Source organism: Callorhinchus milii, unplaced genomic scaffold (assembly GCF_018977255.1).
Source record: "Callorhinchus milii isolate IMCB2004 unplaced genomic scaffold, IMCB_Cmil_1.0 Scaffold3, whole genome shotgun sequence".
Classification (NCBI taxonomy): domain Eukaryota; kingdom Metazoa; phylum Chordata; class Chondrichthyes; order Chimaeriformes; family Callorhinchidae; genus Callorhinchus; species Callorhinchus milii.
In genome coordinates this window covers 81,320,398-81,342,703 of record NW_024704744.1, presented here as the reverse complement: position 1 = coordinate 81,342,703, position 22,306 = coordinate 81,320,398, and the positions used below count along the sequence as shown (strand labels likewise).

General features: G+C 38.1%; 1 protein-coding gene across 1 annotated transcript in view; it reads right to left on the bottom strand.

Moving 5' to 3' along the window:
* The window catches only part of usp34 (ubiquitin specific peptidase 34), a 90,118-nt gene extending 69,181 nt beyond the window's left edge, over positions 1-20,937 (bottom strand). Inside the window, 14 exon segments of the mRNA XM_007892500.2 lie at positions 1,586-1,800; positions 5,132-5,727; positions 6,433-6,563; positions 9,303-9,432; positions 10,310-10,435; positions 11,172-11,264; positions 11,356-11,437; positions 11,647-11,708; positions 13,105-13,297; positions 13,415-13,482; positions 17,723-17,872; positions 19,446-19,496; positions 20,753-20,820; positions 20,823-20,937. Of these exon segments, the coding sequence (XP_007890691.2) occupies positions 1,586-1,800; positions 5,132-5,727; positions 6,433-6,563; positions 9,303-9,432; positions 10,310-10,435; positions 11,172-11,264; positions 11,356-11,437; positions 11,647-11,708; positions 13,105-13,297; positions 13,415-13,482; positions 17,723-17,872; positions 19,446-19,496; positions 20,753-20,820; positions 20,823-20,877 (2,020 nt within the window). The 5' untranslated portion in view covers positions 20,878-20,937.
* Positions 20,938-22,306: the final 1,369 nt, after the last annotated feature.

Genomic DNA, 22,306 nt, shown 5'->3' with positions numbered 1-22,306 from the left:
GCAGTCCTCACAAGCCCAAAAGCAAAATTTTATAATACTTCTCGATTAAATTTGACAATGCTGCCCACAGCACAAATTAGTACATTAGTGTCTAATGATTGTTGGCATGATTCCATGGTGCAATGACATTAAAACTTCATGCAAGTGGTTTCCACTAGCGAGCAATGATCCATCAAGCTAATATGAAATCTGATCAATATTTATTCCCTTTCTCATTTTGTTTTTCAACCCAATACAATCTTTAAAGAGAAACTTCAAACTAAAAACAAGTTTAGAAAATATGAATAACACTTAGAAAAAGTTTCCCCCATGGGAGTGGCGATGAAGTGGGATAAAGTCACATATTATCAGCATCTTATTTTAAGTTAACAATGATGCCATCATTTTACCTTTGAGAATCGTTACATTTGATATAGCACCTTATCGTTCAAGCATTTCAGATTACTATAAAATATAGTGACTGTGCATTTATGGCAAACCAGCAGCCAATTTTGCAGAGCCATATAATAATAATCCTTGCATTTGATATCCCACAAACATGCATGCAGTGGATGACCAATTTATCTGGGACTTTCAGGATATCCTAATTTATCCTAAATTAACTTTGTTTGTGGACATTCCCGTGTACAACGGGAGAAACTCCTTTCTCTTTTCAAATAGTGCTATGGTTACCTCGCTTACCTCTCCTCCCCCTTCTCTCTTGCTCAGTGTCCATCCCCGACACACAAATCAGCCTGGCAGTTGTCAAACTGAACAAATCCAGTTCTAGAGCTTCTAAATTAATTTGCTCAGGATCATGGGGGTACAAATGAAAGAACTCAAACCACAACAAATAATTGTACGTAGGCTTCAGGTGGAAAGCGCATGCAACAGGATGCTGAGATACACAACTAAAAGATAGTTATCCTGAAATCTTTTATCCTAAATTAACTTTGTTTGTGGACATTCCCGTGTACAATACACAAACACCACACATTAACTTAACAGTAACCACTGTGAAGCACTTTGAGACATTGGTATAAGATTCTTCATCAAATGCAAGGATTATTATTGCTGTTATTATATTAGTAACCATTATATAAGAAAAAGTCTATTATTTTATTAAAATATAAATTATTAGTGGGACTCTTGCTCATTCGTAAGCCTTTCAAAATATTCTCTTTTCTATAATCCTCTGAAAACCAGTTTGGAGGATTAAATTACTACGCGTCATAGAGTATTGAGTCATCAGCAGAAATAATTATTAAACTCGGGATGCATAAGATACCATTTCATCTCTGGATGTTAAAATTATCTTCAATGCACTTGCTGCTTAAAACAAGTTTAAAAAAAACCCAGCAACATGGCAATGATTCACTTCAATAGTTTGATGAGGGGTGGGGGGGGCGATATGGATGGAAAAACTTTTTTAAAATCAACCTCAAATGCATTCCTACTTAATAGTTCAATGAACACTTTGTGTATTCAATGATACAATCAAGTAATCCAGCATATTTACAACTCAACCAGCAACATTAGAAAATGAGCAATACAAGTTATACTGTTTTTCCAATTATTTTTAAGATAATGTACATGTTTGTCATACCTTGGTTGAGATGCTCGTGGTAGATAGAAGCTAGATTGGGAAGATGTTGCTGAAGGTGAGATGTAAGCTCTGCGTGAGAGCTGATCTGTACCAGTTCTTCCTCACAGCCCGACTCCTCGCCATCAAAGTCAGCCATGTTCTTTTCAGACTTCGCACTGACCTGAGAACTGCTACAGCTGACATCATCGGCACTCAGCATATCGTCGCCTAAATGTCTGTAAAACAAGTGGTGAACAGATAACTGCAGGGTTTCATAAGAAATCATTTGTTTTCTATGTGTAAAAACAGTAATTTCAGGGCAACAGATTACTGAAGTTTCACTCATACGTATCATTTCATGGATGTGAATACTCAATGGTCACTAGATGCACTCCATATTCCAGAAATCATTTAAAGGCGCTCTTGACAAAAATTCTGGAATAATGCTTATAAAATAACAAGAATGTTTTGCTCATTACTTAGCTCCGGAAGATTTTCCCTCCTTATTCAAAGAGAGTCGTAACTTCCCTTATTTTCCCCTTCCGTCACCTTGCCCACACATATGTCACCTTCATTAAAATTGTCTGAATGTCTGGTGATAGCCTAAGGCTGAAAGCACCAAACACACTGCCATTCACCTTCATTGAAAATCTCCACTCGCACATGTATACCGTACACAAAATATTAGAAATAATTGAAAGACTTTGAGTTTGAAAATCTAGACCGGTCACCTACTTTAAAAAACAAATATATTTGTGAGAAAGATGCATAAAGGCAACATCCTGAGATAATGCAACACTTGTGCCTATAACACATTGCAGCACAAACTAGTACAATGTAATTTTGTAACTATAATGAAGTACTGAATTTGGCCATGTCATCTTGAGGTGGAATCCTAACAGAGCCAAGAAAGTTCTCCACACTTGCTGAATTAATACAGTGCTGCAAGGATGGCCTTTATCCCTTGGACAATCATATCCTAAAATAATGCTGCAAAGGGCTGCGAGACAGCCACTCAATGTATAAGCTTTAATAGAATAAGAAAGTAACATCCTGTACAATATCCACTCCCCGTCAAGGATAAACCATATGTACACAGTTTCATGCAAGTGTAAGCAGCATGTTACTGGTATGTGTAGAGAGAATTACAGGTGACTTAACAACAACAATTTGCATTTATACAGTGCCCTTCACACAGGGAGGGTCTGGGAGCGCTTAACAGTGGCGGAATCTGGCATTGAGCCGGGAGAGGTGAGTGGAAGCACTGTCGAAGAGGAAGATCTTTAGTCACTATTTGTAAAATGGGATAGGAGGGGGCGAGATGGAGGGATTGAGGAAGAGAGTTACAAAGTTTCAGGACGTAGTGGCTGAAAGCACAACTGTCGATGGTGGAGAGCAGAGGGGACGACGGGCAAGCAGTCATCCCCACTATTCTGTACCCCAGAAAGGGACCTGTGCAATGATCCAGTTAGAGATGACCCCACTCAATGTAGTGTGGACTTTGCCCTCGAGGTGGTGCACATTTGGTAACAATTAATAGTTGCAACTCCTTGTTCACTGTCCTCCTCCAAAATGGTTTTCGTTTTAGGGATGAATGCAGCAGAACTTGATGACGACAATTCATCTGTAGAAATGAAGACATTCAGTTAATGGCCTTAAGACAAGCCATGCAGAATATGCTAAAAGGCATTTAATTTTCTGTTATGTACACATGAATAAATTCATGCGTATTAATGACCTTTCAAACGAATATTAGCAAGCTGATCAAGGTAAACCTTACAGCATTTTCTTGCACTGAATTAAGTTTTTCTCTAGCTATAAAAAACACTTTCACACTTACCAGGCTGCTGAGACTCTACGGGTTCTTGGTCATGAAGTAGATGGTTCTGCTTGGCAAGGATGCAGTCAAATAAACGACTTCCTTGCGTCACTTGTGGCTTTATTAGTTTGTTTGGATTATTAAACTCCAAATTCTTCTTTCAGCTCATTCAGGATTTTGTAGGTTTCTGATAAATCAGTGGCATTTCGATAATTTTGCTGATTTTCTCAAATATCCAGGCGTTGGTTCACCTTTCTACAGTTGATGGTTCCAATTGTGTACCAAAAAGATGCATTCTGAACAGAATACTTTTACAATAAATCAGTAAAATAATGTTGTTTGGTTGCCTTTTGAATTTAATCTTTGTTCCTTAATTTACACCATTTTATGAAATCACATTCGATAACACACAAAGTGCCTCATTATTGTAAGTTGAAACAGTATGCAGTATTTACATAACCCGAAATAATTTCCAATTCCTGTCTTAGTTCTAGACTTAAAATATTGTGCTAGAATTTGCTACGTTACTGCCTGTGGGATAAGTGTAGCTACGTACCACTGGAAAAAGAGTCAAGTTCTTCAACATTAATAATAATAATAATCCTTGCATTTGATATAGCGCTTTTCACATCAGGAGGACGTCCCAAAGCGCTTCACAGAACACACTGTAAAGTGAATTGACTGTATATTTGTGGGCGAACGCGGCAGCCAATTGCGCACAGCAATGTCCCACAAACAGTCGTAGATTGAAAATGACCAATTTAATTATTGTTTTGGGTTTTTGGAGGGATTATTCTTAGGCTCTGTGTGGAGTAAGGAAACTTGCCCAAGGTTTCGCCCTGTCTGGAATTGAACTCAGGTCTCTCACTTGCATTCTACAAGTTGGGATAATAACCCTCAACATCTTACCAAGACACACAATTCTGCTGTAGAATTTTAAACCAAACATACAGGAAAATGTATAATGCGTGCTTCACAGACTGCTTCTTTTACAAAGCAGCAGGATACACAGCTGGAGCCAACAACTCTCTCAAAAGGGCAAGGATTCCAAGCAAATTTTCCAGATAGAACATACATTTTATCTTTGCTTTAAGGACTAGAGGAAACAAACAAAATATCATAAGAAATACAATTATTTGATATGCAAAGAGCAATATTTGTGGCAACATCAAGCAAAACTTGGTACAATACTGACCAGTTCCAATTGTTCCAATGAAGCAGAAATATGACTAAACAAATAGAACTGTATAAGTGGGATATAGTCATACAAACACAGTTGAGCACTGACACGGATATTAACCCAAGGAATACAAATTGATGCAGATTAAAAGTAATTTGCTTCCAAGGTTTTATTTGATTTTTTTAAAAAAATCAAATCAATAACTTGCAAGCAAACTACTATAATACTGTTAATTAGATCCAACTGGACTGCCAAAGTATTACAGGATTAAGGCAATTTACAGCAAGGATTATTATAATCTTGATTCAGTTTTCTATGTTTGAACAACAGACCCAGGAATATATTTCACTGGTGGCTTTAGAAAAGAGGCACTGAATATTCTGGGGAGCCAAATACAAAACAGATTCCTGTTTGAACCAGCTCACCTTTCTCACAGACTGATTACCTCCAGGGCCTTGTTTGTGTATCATCAGATTTGAATTACAGCCTAAAAACAAAACCTGAAAACATCAACTATCCTGGCATAAAGGTTAAAGAAATAAAAAGTTAAAACTAGGCATGAGCTTACCCATCATGGTGGTGATGGTGATGCTGACCGATGAACCGTCTGCAGTTAAATATTTCATTGCCGATCGCCTCCCCTAAAAAGTCTCCTGTTCGTGCAATACACGACTCCTGAGAACCTTGTGATATGTGTGCAGAATTTATTTCCCCTGACATGTCATGTTCAGAGTCTTCAGGATGTGAACAACCATCTAGCAGTCGGATTCGATTCTCTCCCGATGTGACCGCCTCAGTGCTATATTGGAGGTCCTTGCCCGATCCACCATTCGGTCCGTCTCGTTCCGCTGCTCCTGGTGATTCCGAGAGACAAATACCCGATTGCGACTCTGTGTTGCGAGTTCGTAATTCACTATTTCGGCTCTCTTTCTGAGGGCTGTGTCCCCCTTCCTCATCTTCGTCGTCTTCATCCTCTTTGAGAGCTTCACTATCTGCCATGTCCTCAGAATGGACCTCACTTCCTGGACTTCCAGCAGATTGACTGGCGCGGCTAGAATTTACTTCATTGCTTGAACCGTCACTGTGCCCACTACTACTGCCAGGCCCACTACTGGCATCTTCACCGCTATTGGCAGTCTCATCAGAGCTTCCCTGCATGGATTCCTAAAAAAAAGTGGGGTAAAATTGAAAAGATAATGTATACCATAACCAATATATGTTTACAGAGGATTCCTTCTATCGTAGAAATATTTTTTAAAAAACGAAGTTCATTATTCATCTGAACCTTCAAAGATACTGCATGGAACTTGGAGAAAAGATGTGATGTTTACTTTTTAAATAAAGATACCAATGTTACAACAATTTACATCGCAACCTTTTGTTCTTTTAGCTTGTCATCTAATTGAAGTGGCACACGCAGTTGAGCCTAGCAATGATCACTCACAGATTGCGTTTTCACCAATAATAATGTTGCGACATTTCAAAGAACTTCACAGATAATTGTCAAGCATAACGACTGTATTTCTCAGCAAACATGCCATCAATTTTGGACTTACGCAAGGGACCAAGAACAACAATTAAGTGAATGAGCAATGTATTTGGAGCATTGTTGGCAAAAACAAGGAACTTCCCTTCCCAAATAATCATGGATCTTCAATATCCACCTGAATAGTAAGACAGGACTTTGGCTAAATATTTCATTTGAAGGAAGGCAGCTGTAGCATCGTAGTAGAAGGCCAGCTTAGAGAATCAAGAGTGCTGCTGACTGAAACAAGCTGACAACATACAGAAGGTAGCTCAATAGCAGCATGATCAGCTGAATCTCAACCCAAACACTAAATGGAATCCACTTGTATGTACATTCCTCACCTCTGTATCTGACAGCCGCTGCTGTGCACGCTTTGCTCTGTTCATTATCTGTTCATCCATTTCAATGTCACTGCCTCCACTCTGATGGGTGTCACTGTTGTCACTGCTCTGTGGACTAGCTGCAGGAGATCCTAGGTAAAAAAAGAATATTTGCACATTTAGCATATTTCTGAGAAAATGCTCAAAATATTTCAGAAAACATTGAGAAACCATCCTGAACCAATCAATGTAAACAGAAATTGTGGCCTCTTGCATCTGCAGCGCTGTAACCTGTTTTTCTAGGTCATTTTTTTATTTCATTATTCACACTTTTCTCATATCCCTCAATGTTTTTAACTGCTCAGGTGTTGATCCAGTTCTCCAGATACTGATCCAGCCTTGTGGTGTCCTGTAGCTCAGTAGTTAGAGCACTCGCTTTGCAAGCGAGAGACCCAAGTTTAATTCCCAGCAGGGCGAAACCTTGGGCAAGTTTCCTTACTCCACACGCCTAATAATAATCCCTCCAAAACCAAAAACAATAATAAACTGGTCATTTTCAATCTACGACTGTTTGTGTACATTGCTGTGCGCAATTGGCTGCCGCGTTCGCCCACAAATATACAGTCAATTCACTTTACAGTGTGTTCTGTGAGGCGCTTTGGGACGTCCTCCCGACGTGAAAAGCACTAAATCAAATGCAAGGACTATTATTATTAGACATTCGTGGTAAGGTATTCCATACACCCACCCATGTCTGAGTGAATTCCTTCTAACCTCTCCTTTGATTCTTCCAACAATCCTTGAAACTACACTTTGCAGTCACTGATTCAACCAACCAAAGAAAATAAGTTTGCCTTATTTAACTTGTTGCATCCCTTCAGAATCGTGAACACTTCTATCATATCCTCTCTCAATCTCCTCTGGTCCGTGGACCAAGCTCCAATTTTTCACGCCACTCGTCACAAGTATACTGTCTCCCATTCAATTGAATAGTCGCTGCAAACTCTCCATGTCACCAACCTTCCGGGAATGTGGTGTCCAAAATGGAGCAAACACTCTAACTGTAGCTTTACCAATTTGTGCATAGTTCAACATAATTTCCCTACTTTTACATCTAAAACCTCCAATTATAAGTTCCAGAACTCGATTTACTTTCTTGGTACTTGGTAGCTTTTTGTGCCTGCTTTAATTCCATTTCATTCCCCCCTCTGCCCACCCCGTCTCCCAAAGGAGACACTCTTATTTTATCAATGTTAATCTGTATCTGCCACTTGTACAACAATGTTGCGAGTCTATTAATGTCTTCCTGAAATCTTAAACAGCCATTTTCACAATTTGTCAACCCACCCTATTTAATATACGCAGCAGCCTGGGACGCAATTCCTTTGCCAAGCCAATCATGTAAAAAGCAATGGCCCCAGTACAGGTCCCTGGGAAGTCCTATCAGTTTGATGAACATCTATTCATTCACACACTGGGTATTAGAGGTGCGAGTCAGCCGTCTGGTACGATATTGCTCATTCCATACAGGAATCTGGCAGAGTAGTTTAAGTAAAGCCAAGCCTTTCGTATGTGTATTTGTGCACACAGCTCTGCTAACCAAAGCTATATGTAGAATGGATAGATACTTACAGTGGTATGCAGGGATAAAGATAAAAGCCAAGGAAATGGAATTGAAAAACCTGACAATTTGGCAGGAGAGGCTCAATGAGTTGAATGACTTCCTTGTTTAACTATGTGCAAACAAAATCTGAACATATTTTAAGGTTTAAAAAAAACTTAATTTGGACCAGCTGTATTTATACAACAGGTGATGCAAAGCCATCTGTTAATTCCATCTTCTGAAAATGGTTTTGCACTACTTTTCTAAATCCAAATTACTTGGTAAAACCATCCCAGTGATTATTGCAGTTTGTGCCAATTCAATACAAAAAATACATTAAACCAATGCACACTCTGGTATAACTAGCCTATTCATTTTATTGTTACAGGATCTTCTACATATTAAAGGATTTTCATTCTCAATAATTCGCATGATATTCATACAGTACTTTTTTTTGCTTCGGGACATACATGTGTTAACTATAGATAGAGACGCTGGCTTTTGTAGAATTCTTGCATGTGATAAACTGCCTTATCAAGTTGAAACATCTTAAAACATTAGAAGAAAATAATTTTCTGCGAAGTGGAGTGACTGTGTAATTGTAGGTGAATAGTTTGCAAATAGTGTCAAGCTCCAATTTATAATCTGAATACACCATTGGAAATGCAATTAAAATCTCAATCAAGACTAATGACATATGAACATAGGAATTGCTAGGCGAAAAAAGACCAAGATCCATCTAGTCCACCAACTACCATACTAATAGTCACATGCTACAATAATGGAGATTTTGATAGCAATTAATTCTGTACGGATTAGTCTACAACACAGTGGAAAGCTTTGGGAAGCTTAGACTCAAAGTTGCCTAATTCTTCCAAGCATGCTGCACTTACTATACGTCATGTCTCAAAATTATTCATGTACTGCATCCCTAAATATTATTTTCTAAACGAAATCTATCTAATTTGTGTTTGAATGAATCAACACCTCTTGCTTCCACAGTCTCCCTAAAGAGCCCGTTCCATAGATTTACCACTCGCTCACTGAAATAGTACATCAAGCAAATGACATGTCAATGACATATCACATTTAAGCACTCCGAGACACTAATGGTGCTATATCAGTGCAAGTTGTTTTTGTTATCATTGTTGATAAATTAGGCAAATATCAGATTTGACACTTTCTAGTATTCTTATTTGTACATTATTATGCTTAGCGAATCTGAAATATTTCTATACACAGCCTTTAGTTCAAACATAAATATGCACATGATCTATTCTCCACTTACCTTTCTTGTTTCCCATAGGGAGATTTGTGTTAAGAAGAGAAGCAAAAGAGCTTTGCTTGGATAATTGAGCCTTAGCAGCCAGTGCATTGTTCCAGAGGGCTTTAATAAGCATTGATGCCAAGTACAGGGTCTGAACAAAAAGCCAAAAATGCAATGAGTCTTGAGTAAATACCTTTTATTCAATTAATTCAACCCAGGAATCTGTCTCCAGTTGAGAAAAATTCTGAAAGCCAAATGTAACAGACTAAAGAACCACAGTTGTGCACCAACTCTTACCCAAATGCATATGCGTTTTTTTAATAAAATGGTTCTGACATCTGTCAAAGTTAATGGGTTGTCAGCTGACCACAGCTCACCCAGTTAACACAATTATGTGAACATCAATTAAAACAAGTGAACGGTTCATTTTTAGTAAATATCGAAGGTTAGCTAATTTTCAGTAAATAAAACAAAGCTTCACTGGCACAATGAAGCCTAATAACTAAACCACACATACCCATTCCAGTGTTTTGAATTAATCCAAGATAAAAAGAGTTTCAACATGCTTAAAACTGAACACGGTTTTTAAGTAACAGGCAATCAGTTTTAAGGGTGTAGGGTACTTACAAGTCTAGGAATAGAAAGAAAAACTGCAAATCTAAAATAAGAGATTTTTTCTGTGGATTTCCAGCATTTCTGTCAACAACTGAGAGATTAATACTACTAAATGCAATATCTGCTCAGTTTTCATCTTTCAAATATTATCCATTAGTTTACAGCAGGGGTGGTCCAATTGGTGGCCCGTGGGTTGATTTCATACACCACCGCACCCCCTTCCCCCATTTTATCAGCCCCACCTGTTCCCTCCGTAACCCATAAATGTTAGGTTACTGGAAGGGAAACACAAAAATATTGCTTAGACAGCCCACAGACTGTAGGGCAGCCAACTTACAGTATCACAGCACATCTGGACATATTCCAGTTACCTATGTCCCATACAGCAAAACTAAGCGCAACAGATTTCTCACCTGCTCTGTGTGCGCACTTGGATGAAGAGCAGATACCAGATTAAGAAGGTGACGAAGCGGAACAGGGTCCAAGTGCTTTATAAGGGATGGGAACAAATCGTGGATGTACCGACTACAGTGCTTCAACTATTGAAAAGGGAAAAAAAATGAAAATCAAATTACTCTTACAATGAATGCATAGTTTACAAACATCACTAAGTGTAAGTTAGTTGAACGAGTGTTTTTTTTAAAAAAAACACAATTTTAGTCATAATTTGCAAAAATAATACCAAGATGCAAAACAGATGCATTTACAGATGCTGTCTTGTTTGTGTGTTTCTTCATGGCACCAAAAGGAATTAGAGTTATTGCTTCAAGGTGCATGGACTAAACAATACAAAATTATCTGAGTAGGTAGGTCATTCAAATCTAGTCACTTCACCATCATAAACAGTAATTTGCATTTATATAAGCACATTTCATGTAGGATATTGTCTCAGAACATTTCACAAATAACAGCGTTGAGCACCAAGCAAAGGAGGAGAAGGGGGAATTTTTGGATGGTCAAAGAAGTAGGTTTTATTAAATTTTACAATTTGCTTTCCAGAAATCATTAAAATGATCAATCAATTCAATGAACTGAAGATAAGGTGATTAGATTGCTGGAATTTTTTTTACAAAAGAAAGTCGGATAGGTACTTAAAATTGAAAAATGGGCAGGGCTATGGGGTAAGAGCGGGAAAGTGAGACTAGTAGATAGCTCTTTCAAAGAACAGCACAGGCACAATGGACTGAATGGCCTCCTTCTGTGAAGTAAGATTCTTTGGTTTTTTTAATCATGTTTTGTTGCAAACTATAAAATCTGTAAATCTAGTTCCATTACCTGTGCTGCTGCCCAAATGCAGTCTATATGCTGAGTGCTAAGTCTTCCTTCAGCAGCCAGAAAGTTGAGGATGACTTGGCACTGTTTGATAATCTGCAATACAAAAATTTAACTTTTTAAGACCTGCAGACATGGATTTTCGCAAGTTTGTGATGAAATAAAAGCAACAATATTCAAGACAAACCTCAATGTGCAAATTTGGTCCAAAGATATGTTCGACAACATTGTTAAGAATAAGCCAGTCTGCAAGCTCCTTTGCAATTGACCTGGACGACAAAAAGAAAGTAGTTGAAAATGAAATTTACATAAAAAAGATTTCCTTTTCTCTCCACTTTAAGTGCTACATTCTTAGTTTTCTTTGAAAGTGCCAAGAATATTGGTTGGATTACTGTATTGTGAACATTGTACAAATTCTTTTCCTCCCACTCAAATTATCTGTGTAATATAGAAACAAATGAAAAATTGTATAACTTACGTTTCAGTGTCTGACACCAACGATTCATTATTACAAACATCATTGAATGTGTGAAGTTGATTCTGTTGGAATAAAAGGGAAGCGCTGATCAATTTGGGATACATCATAAGGATGGGTTACGAAATTCAAAGGATGTTTCTAAACCATCAAATTAAAGAGATGGAGCTCCTCCAACAGCAAGTTACTTTTATAAGACATTTGAAAGATTAGCTGGTTTTGGTTGGGAGTCTGATTCAAATAACAGCAAGTTTGTGTAACCTTGATTGAGTGCTGGGCCAAACAACTGAAATAACTGGGTTATCTCTAGGAATTATTAAAACTGCATATGAAAAATGAGTAGTAAATGGCTTACAAATCTCTATGAATGCATAAACATACCTAAATATGGGTAAAGTGGTGAAGAGTCCCCCTCAGTATAATAATCTGGTACCTCAAATTGTTTTAAAGGCTACAAGGTAAAGGCAAAGTGCTTAGCAATGAATGGAGCTAATCCTCTGCAATAGTCTCGGTAATCTGGTTCCTAAAACAGGCGAGTTCACAGTAATCCAGAACTGTTGATAACTGACCAGCCAGCTTGAGCCCAGCTCATCAATAAGATTTGGAGGGGCAGGCTGGGGTCTTATTCCTTCCACTAACCTCCTGTTAACATTGCAAGCCAAACCCCTAACATATAGGGTGATCTTAGTTGAACCAAGTAGGAGGAAGCTTGCCAGACAGTGCTTTCAATAGCAAGCTATGTGGTTTTAGCTGGTTAAATTCCAGCAGTACCCCAATGCACACACTAGAATCCCCAAGGATGAGATCAGCACCTAATACTCCCCAGAATTAGGTAAACAGATTGCATCCCTTCAGGGAGAGAGTGCATATTTAATTCAAGAAATAGAAATTTCCATGTGTAGCAGACATGTATGGAACTTTTTGTCATAAGAGTCTTTGGTTCAAATGTTCTTAAGCATGGTGATGGGTTTCTGCATGTGTCAGACATCCGGTTGACAAAACAAAATACATGAAAAAAATCATTAGACTAAATGATGACCAACCAAAGGAAATCATTTGCATTTGAGATCAGCATCAAGCACTCCCAGGTCAATAGAGAATGAAATAGGTGCAGCATGAAGATCTCTACGTTCCGATAATCTGTCTTAACACGATCGTTAGAAGAGTATTTACTACTTAAATCAATGACATTTCCATATCCCTCATTTAACAATACTGATGCTGCAAGTGCAACCTCAAATTAGTGTCAAATTAGGAGGAGGTTTAGGAACTCCCAGGCAGCAAGAGAAAAGCTGCCGACACTCATTGAACTTCAGGCTCTTACTGCAATTACAGAGGAGACTTTCATCCCGATAAAGCAAACCTAGACACTAACATTAGAATGTAAAAGATGATTACAGGCAATGGGGAGTTACTGCAATTCAGCTCTTAGTTACATTTACATTTCACAAGGCAACTTACCGTTATCTGACTGAGCCCAGCCAACCTCATAGTTAGGGTTGGTGACATGAAGTACTTGAATGCAAGATCCAAACTTTCTTTGTCAAAACAAAGTGCTGTATCTAAGGGCTCCTTGACAGTACTCCACATCAAGTCTGCCATGTTGCGTGCAGCACTTTGTCGCAATTCCTGGTCTGAAAGTTTACACAAATACCTGCATTGGAACATCAAAAAAAATTAACACATTGAAAATGGTAAATTTAAGAACTCACATGACAAAATTTAATTTGTCCACTGAATTTAATAGAAACACAAAATTAGTATAACTTACCTTATCACATACGTTCTAAAGGGTATAACATGCTGCATAACAGCAGGGATGTGTAACCATATCCTGATCTAGAGCATTAAAGAAAATATATTATCAGTTATTGTGCTCCACAGAAAAGAATACACAAAAATCAATTATTTTTGAAATTACAAACATTTCTTATATACTTTTGTAGATTCCACATGGCACCCAACAAGATTTGGGAGTCTATTTGGCGATATTTGTTCAGCTAAATACAAATATTGTTCTTATAATATTACACATGCTTAAAGAAAAAAGGACCACAAACATAAGGTGCAGTACATTGTGAAAAATAAGTGGATTTCCAGGTAAAACACAGGTGCAAGATTCCATCATTTGTGAGCTAAGAAAATCGAGGATTGGTGTGACAAATTGCAATCATTTTATTTCACAAGATAATTAGAATTTATTTAAGCATTCAAAGAATAAACCTCAATGTTATAAATTTCAACAACATCTAACCTTACACTTCAGATTTTAAGCTTTTTAAATGGGCCGCAGAGATGAATTAATCTCAGTTGTTGTTGCAAGTTGTTGTTGTAGTAATCTTAGCCCACAGGTGTCATGTCTTAACTATTTTTGATAAACTAATATTGAACAGCATCAAAACCAACCAATATTATTACATTTAGATGTCAGGTTTAGCAAGTCCATGGAGTAAAACACTTCAGCACAGATGTAGGCTTCAGATTTTCACCTTATACCCCCACCCCACCTCTTACATTAGCAATTGAAAGTCAAGAAATTTGGAGACAATGTCTCATTCAGAGCTGCCAGGCCAATGCCCTTAAGAGTTTTTTTTCAATATAGGCCTGACAGAGACGACAGAGGGATGGCTTTTCTTTCAATGGTTACTCGCGAATAGCTGATCCGATTTGGAGTCGAATCTTGCCATAACCAGATTTGGGAAAAACAGCAAATGTAGCTGGACATTATTCGTTGTTTCTCAAGACAAATTACCAATGTAAAAGCAAAACGGGCTCCCCATGAAGTGGACCTCTGGGAAATAGAAGGTGGTTTTGGATTTTATGGGGAAAGGAGGAAAGAGAGAAGCAAAAATAAATGCACTATAATCAAAATGAAACTTGACTCTCAACTTTCCTCGAGCTGTTTCAAAAGATAGGAAAAATCAATTAAATTTGAGACTGAATAAATCCAGATCCACTTTATTTACATAGTTTAGAATGACATAAATTGAATCCTTAAAAAAAATGTATAATTATTGCCATCTGCTTAAAGACAAAGTGCACAATGTTGCACTTTATTCTGTTAGAAAAGAATTAGGTCACAGGATACTCTTGTTTAATGAGTGACCGAATAACTTCAGATTTGGTTAATTACTTTCAGATTGTTTATGGGCAGTGTTAAACCTGAATTGCTCCAAATCGATTTGAAGCTTTAGGAGCTCACAACAGGTTATCATTTGAAATGCATATCAGGTTTGGTTGATATACAAATGCGCTGAAAGATGTACGAAAAGTGACAGCGTAGCTGCTGTCAAATCATTTTCACGCCATTGTTCATCACATAGCATTTCCCCAAACTCATGTTTCCCCCAGGAACCCATACCACTTTTATAATGGTTTTCCAGAATTCAAAACAAAAACATCAGTCAAAGTGTGCACATTTATATGGCCCTTGGAAATTATATTGCCCATGTGCACAATGTCTTGACAATCGCTACACAAGTATCATAATGATGTTGCAGGTATGAACTGCCATTAATGGTGAGTTGTGTATGTGAGAATTTGTGGACGGCAATGCGATACCAAGGTACCATATGGAACATCACTAGGCCTACTTGCTCTGATTTTCCATTGCAGAATTCAATCTTGTTGAACCAGTACCAGAAGGAACGGGATAGCTGATTCAAGGGTCAGGTCTGAGCAGAACCGGAACCAGAACAAAAAAGTAATTCTTCATTCATTAACTAGTTGCCTCCTTACAGATACCAGGTGTCTGGTATGCTGATGCTGATATACAAGTATTTCTCTTCAGAGAATCTCAAAGTGTAGTCTAATCTATAAAACACCATGAATGAAAGAAATTGGAATAAAAAAACTGCTCACTGAAAATAACATTTTCCTTTCCACACCATTTTTTTTTACACTTCCATTCAAAATAGTAGTGTGTATGGTGGGGAAGGAAGAGAGTGAAACCCAAATACAATTTTCCTCACCTTCTAAACCACTATGATAAAGACCGATAAAGCAGCATTTTAACTGCTATCAAAATAATCTTCAATACCTAATGTTTTTCTTTCCTCCACTCAGGAGTAAAGACAGCACATTGGCATCTGAATGGTTGAAATTTATGCCCAAACTGAAACCCAAATAATATCAATTGAAAACCAGGAAGTGGAAGAGAATTGTAAAACGAAAACAAGATTACATTTGTTTAGCTCCTTTCACTTCGGGGGAACGTCCCAAGGCACTGGACAGTGTACAGCATTTCAGACCCGTGCTGGGGTCAGGGAAGCAGAAGGGAAGGGGGGTGACCGATGGCATAGTCGAAGAGGAGGGCCTTGAGGCGGGACTTGAAGGAGGCTAAGGAGGGGGCGAGGCGGAGTGATTGCAGAATGGAATTCCAGAGGTTGGGGGCAGAGTGGCTGAAGGCTCTCCTGCCAATGGTGGGGCGGGTGGGGGGAACGTGGAGCAGGCCAGAGCCGGCTGAGCGGACGAAGCGGGCGGTTTGGTAGGGGGTTAAGAGGTCGCAGAGGTAGGGTGGGGCGAGGCCATGGAGGGCTTTGTAGGTGAGGACCAGGATCTTGAATTGGATCCTCTGAAGGATAGGGAGCCAATGGAGTCGGGCGAGAATGGGGGAATGGGGCCAGGGAGTTTGGTGCGGGAGAGGACACGGGCTGCAGAGTTCTGGATTATCTGCAGCCTGTGGAGGGAGGAGTTGGAATGCTGACAAGCAGACCGTTTGCATAGTCGAGCCTGGAGGTGATGAAGGCATGAACAAGAGTTTCAGCGGCCTGAGGGGTGAGGTAGTGGAGGAGTCGGGCGATATTACGAAGGTGAGGGAAGGCAGAGCGGGTCATGGCTTGTACGTGGGGAAGAAAAGACGGTTGAGGGTTGAACAAGACACCGAGGTTCCTGACTGGCTTGGCGAGTTGTAGTGTGCAACCATGGAGGTTGATGCTGCCAGAGCCTGAGGTTCTTGTTCACATTCAACTGTAGGAAATTTGCCCTCATCCAGGACTTGATGTCCGACAGGCAGTCTGTCAGGACAGCAGTGGTCCTGGAGTTGAGGGTGGAGGCAGAAAGATAGAGTTGGGTGTCATCCGCATGGGGAAGTTGACCCCATGTCTGCGGATGATGTCACCAAGGGGGAGCATGTAGATATTAAAGAGAGGGTCAAGGACAGAGCCCTGGGGGACGCCAGATGTGACAGTGCGGGGGCTGAAGGAGAAACCATTATAGGCAACAAAGTGGAGATGGTGAGAGAGATAGGAATCGAACCAGGCAAGGGCAGGTCCGCGAAAATTAAGTAAAGAGGAGAGATGGTGTATGAGGATGAAGTGGTCGACAGTGTCGAAGGTAGCAGAAAGATCAAGGAGGTCAAGGAGGCAGAGGGAGCCCTGATCATAGATGTTCAGAATGTCATTAGTGACTTTGACCAGGGTTGTTTCTGTGCTGTGGGCAGCGCAGAAGCCGGATTGGAGGGGTTCAAAGAAGGAATGGCGAGAAAGAAAGGATCGGAACTGGGACGCAACCATTCTTTCCAGGACCTTGGAGAGGAATGGGAAGTTAGAGATGAAGCGATAGCTGGAGAGGAGGGATATTCTATATAAACTATATTCTTCTGCTGCAATATTTTCTCACTCAACTTCACATTGACAACAAACTTACTGAACAACTTAAGTTTCAAATATTCCCAGTTCATAGTGAGATTTTAAGGTTATTTGGCTAAACTAACCAAATTCCCTTCTATTTACAGAACACTTTCAAATAAACAGAGTAGCTTAAACAGTCAAACAATAATCAACCTGTCTGTATGATACAGATGTAACAGATGGAACAGATGGAACGCTTCTGGCAGGAACTCCAACCTCAATAGGACATCAGGGCAATCAGAAACCTGAAAGTGGAATGCCCGTCTCTCTCTCTCTCAACACCCAGGCACAAAAAGCAACGATCAAGGATCCACCGTCACTTGACCATCACTCACTGTGCAGCCAGTGATACAATATATAAAAGCTGCATTACACAATTTCCTTATTAATATTAAAAAAATGACAATTATCAGATCATGAAAGAAAACTTACTGAATTGTGCTACTTACATTGGATACTACCGTAATAAAAGCATGCGCTATTGGAAAGGGAAGGGTTTCGGGGGTTCCATATTCAAAACAATCTTTCATGAGTGAAAGGCCATTTTTTCCACAGAAGAGGCAGACATAACGAAGCAAGTGCAAAGGTACTTCCACATCCTAAACAAATGAGAAAAAGAAACATAATGGTTATAACTATTAACAGTCGATGTGAATCATCATCCTTAACACATTTCTCCTTTTTTTAAAAAAAATGAGTTAAGAAATGACATTTTACCAGATCTCCTCTATTTTTTCCCCCCACAGTTGAAAGGATCTTTGGCTTCCTGCTTCAATGATGTACACAAAGTTAAATTATTTGTATGTTTCACCCATGTGATAAATTGCTCATCTCAGCTAACTTACTGCGCGGGTAGGGGGGAGGTAAAGATCAGAAGGTGAGTAAACCTGTCCTACTCTTGAGCATGGTTCAGTTACTTGCTCTAGAGTGAAACAGGCTGAAGTCCAGAAATAGTTAACTGCCTGTCCTCTTGACTCAGGGTTGGTATCTGGTGCAGATGAAGTTGAAGAGGTGGGAGAAAGTAACTCAATAGAATTTTAAAAAAAGATTAATTCTGCCAAGAAGTGATCATTTCCCTACTCAAAGCACCTGGAAATAGTCAATAAAACACGAAATACAACCTAAACCAAATCTGGTTATATACGTGGGCAATAAATTAATAGTTAGTCAGAGAGTTCATTTTGGTTTCATAAAGTTAGATAATAATAATAATTCTTGCATTTAATAAATACCTCATCACGTAGTCAAGACAAAAGTGCTTCACAGAGTATACTGTAAAGTGAATTGACTGCATATTTTGTGGAAGAAATGCAGCAGCCAATTGTGCCCAGCAGTGTCCCACAAACAGTCGTGGATTGAGTGACCAATTTATTATTATTATTTTTGGAAGGAATTATTACCCCCAGAAATTTGCCTTAAGCTGATGCATAGATAACTTCTTCACATAAAATTGAAGAATTACATATTCAACAAACAGAGAAAGCAACATTCAATTGCAAAAAAATAACATCATGTGATCTTAACCTACTTAGAAAGGATCAATGTATCTTTATTAGGACAGAATTGCATTAATTTCACAATCTATAGGTAGCATTTAAAAAAGCAACTCCACAAGTTTGTGAATTCTTAAAACTCCGATAATGATTCGCAAAAACTCATGCAAAAGTTTTTTTAAAAAATACATAATTTCTTGTTACATAGCGATAATACCTTAAAGCCACCATATGAGTGTGTCTTTACCAGTCAGGTAACCTGGACGTGGGATAAGGTTTGCCACAGACAAACCCATCTGTTGTGCCATGGTTTATCTAAATAATCAATCATGCTAATGAAATAAACTTTTATTTGCCTTAATCAGGCTTTCCTTGGCAAGCAATTTTTTTTCTAATCTCCATGCACAATATATTATTCAAGTCTGATATTAAAGTTTGCAAGATTTCCTTAGCCTCAGACACATACACAACAAGCCATAATTACTCAATTCCTTTTTTTTTTGGAAGGGGGTGGTGGGGGGGAGCAGCAGATTGAATTTTCTTGAAAATGTATTTATCGAAGTCATATTTTAAAACTTAGCAATTTCCAAGTTTGGTGACTGACCATTTGATTCATCCTTACACGAATTCTATAAAACAACCCCATGAAAATATAAAAATACAAATATCCATTACTTACATTCATATCACAAAACGACCCTAATAAGTTGCTTTCATGAGCTGAAATATCCTAGTTTAAAAAAAAATTAGCACAGTTTAATAAAAAGCAACACAGAATATGCTGAAGAAACTTTTTCATGAAGCTATAGAACAAACTACTTGTCAACAGTATGAATAGAAAAGAGATCCAAGTTGTAGTTTATATTAGTAGATATAAAAATCTACAGTTACATCATACATTCACTTCACCATGACAAAGAAGGTTGAAAGTGGCATATTTTCGCATCCTGATGAGTTGTCTGTCTACTTTACAACTGTATTTACACCATGCTCCCAAATCCAAAAGATCCACTGTGTTAGATAGTATTGTAAACCCACAAATGTTCATACACTACAATCTCAGATTTATACCCAAATAGATTTTCTTCTTCCCTCAAAGTTAATAAGAGAACTATACGAGCCAAAATATCAGACAAATTGCTTTGATCGTTGCATTCAAAGGTAAATCTTCAGTTCAAACAGGACACACATCACTCCTCCAAAATCCCCTTCTTAGCAGCAATTTTTTTTAAATTCCACATATAGATTTCAAGTAGATGCTTACGACCTACTTAAAACAGCTAATATTTGGTATGCAGTAATCATTAGCAGCCAGAGTCAGTGGGTCACTACATCCTAATATACATCAGGAATACTCTCATTTTTTGAAATTTCCCGATTTAACATCAGTCTCCTATACTGGCACTTGTTTCTCTGTGCATTTTAGCTTTGGGTTGCATGGCACCGCATAGGAAGCAGGAAAGGGTTGTTCTGAAAGGAGAACATTAACTTTGGAATTGTTTTTTCCGCTCTCCACATAAAATGATGAAAATGGATACAAAGGTTTTCTCTGCAGTAAATCTTAGCTGTTATCAATAATTAAACATTTTCAAAGTTATTAAAAGAGAAATTTTTGGCTTTGTATCGATATTCTCAGGAACTACCAATAGCTTTATAAGTTTATCACTGATAAACAGAAATTGTTGTTTGAAACTGTGTCACTTTAAAATGTTAACAGGAAATTGAGCACAATATTTGCAAATTCAATTTGCAAATACTTAAAAAGTAAACTAATTTGTCTGAATGAATTTTTCAGACATCGATTTTTCTTTCATCACAAGTTAAATGTTTAAATCAATCGACTTTGGATAAGGAAAGATGCCATCTTAGAACAATGCACAAGATTGAGCTGGTTTTGCTACTCTTTTCACTGCTATGGAAACATTGCAAAATCTAAATCAGAGATTACATGGATACAGACTCTATTGCACAAGTAATGCATTATACCTCTATAGTGGCATGAGTGTTATGTTTGTAGGCAGTATATAAAGGGAATTGAATCTGAAAGATCTTTGCCACACATAGCAACAACTTTTCTTTCTCCTCTGTGCTCCACGCGGTAAATGGATCATTGCTCCGTGTCGCCACCTCCTCAGTTCTCCCACAAGTTCTCATGTGATCTGCTTTTTTCTCCACAAAACCCTTCGATTTCTGACCAACATCGTCTTCATCTTTGTTACATTCGCCTTCTTGATTAGCCTGTTCATTGCCTTGTCGATTCAGGTCCTGCCATAATGAATCACTATTAGTGCAAATTTTACAGAGCTGGTCTCGGAGAGTCTGTACTTGGGCAGTCACCATGTTAATAAGGGCATAAACCACCTGGTTGAAGATTTCCAGATGCTTGTACTCCTTGAAGCAACAAAGACATTGCCTGTAGAAAAAAACAAAAATATTGGTTTTAAATCAACCATAAATTTTTTTGAGTTAATATTTTAATATTCCTTGTTTTATATATACTGCTTGCTCAAAGCAAACATCTCTGCACACATTACAGGAGGGTGGGGGACGTGAGAGTGAGACAGTGAGAAATAGACATGTTGGGGACAAAATGTTGGCGAATAAGGAATGCTGCAGGATAAATGTACATTTGAGCTGTTTTCAAAGTCACTTCAAACCTGAACATGCTCAAGTCTTCAAAATGTTTCAAACCATGAGCTCTACCAAGCCTCAGTTGTTAAAACACTGTCCAGTTCAGAAGTCTGCTAAATGAATGATGATAGCATTGATAAAAATGATATTTTTAAAAAAGTATCTAATAAGGTGCTGCGCATAAGATTTTTTTTAAAAAGGGTATGAGGAAAGAGAAATTGGATAAGGGAGGATAGTTTCATTTGTTCCATTTATCTCTCTATCTTAGTATTGCAATAGTCCATTGCAACCCACATAGAAATTTTTAAGAAATATTGCCACTTTCAAAGAACTTACTGATATAATTTTTTCAAAAAACTATATTATTAAAAACAGGATCTTTCAGTCTATCCATCCAAATGGATAGATTATTTAAAATGAATATTAGTGGATGGCATCTCACTTTTAAAACAATTTGCAATAAACTCGCTTTTAACAAAAGTTTAACTCACTATTGACAATCAAAAAAGTCAAACTGGGCCACAAATCCTGCTTCCAATTGAGTCGTTTTGATGCAGCACATTTTGTGTTCCAAATCAGTTCCAGCTTGAATTAAGGAATGAATATTCACTTTTTTTAAGATTTTATTCTCTGGGCAAATCGCCCTTCATCCAGTTTCACAAACGACTGTTGTATTGAACTAAATTTACAAAAATAATCTAACCAAATACACCAAACCACAAGACAATAAAAATACATTTAATAATCAGGATCACTTGTCTATAATTTGAATCTTCTGCTTGAAGATACAGAGGAGCAATGCTAATGCTTGTGGGAGTAGAACTGATTTTGCTTGGGCCAGTGTTTTATATTTGCTCCAAGATGTAATCTTAATCGAAAGTGGCATTGCGTCTTATGTGATTTCTGTAA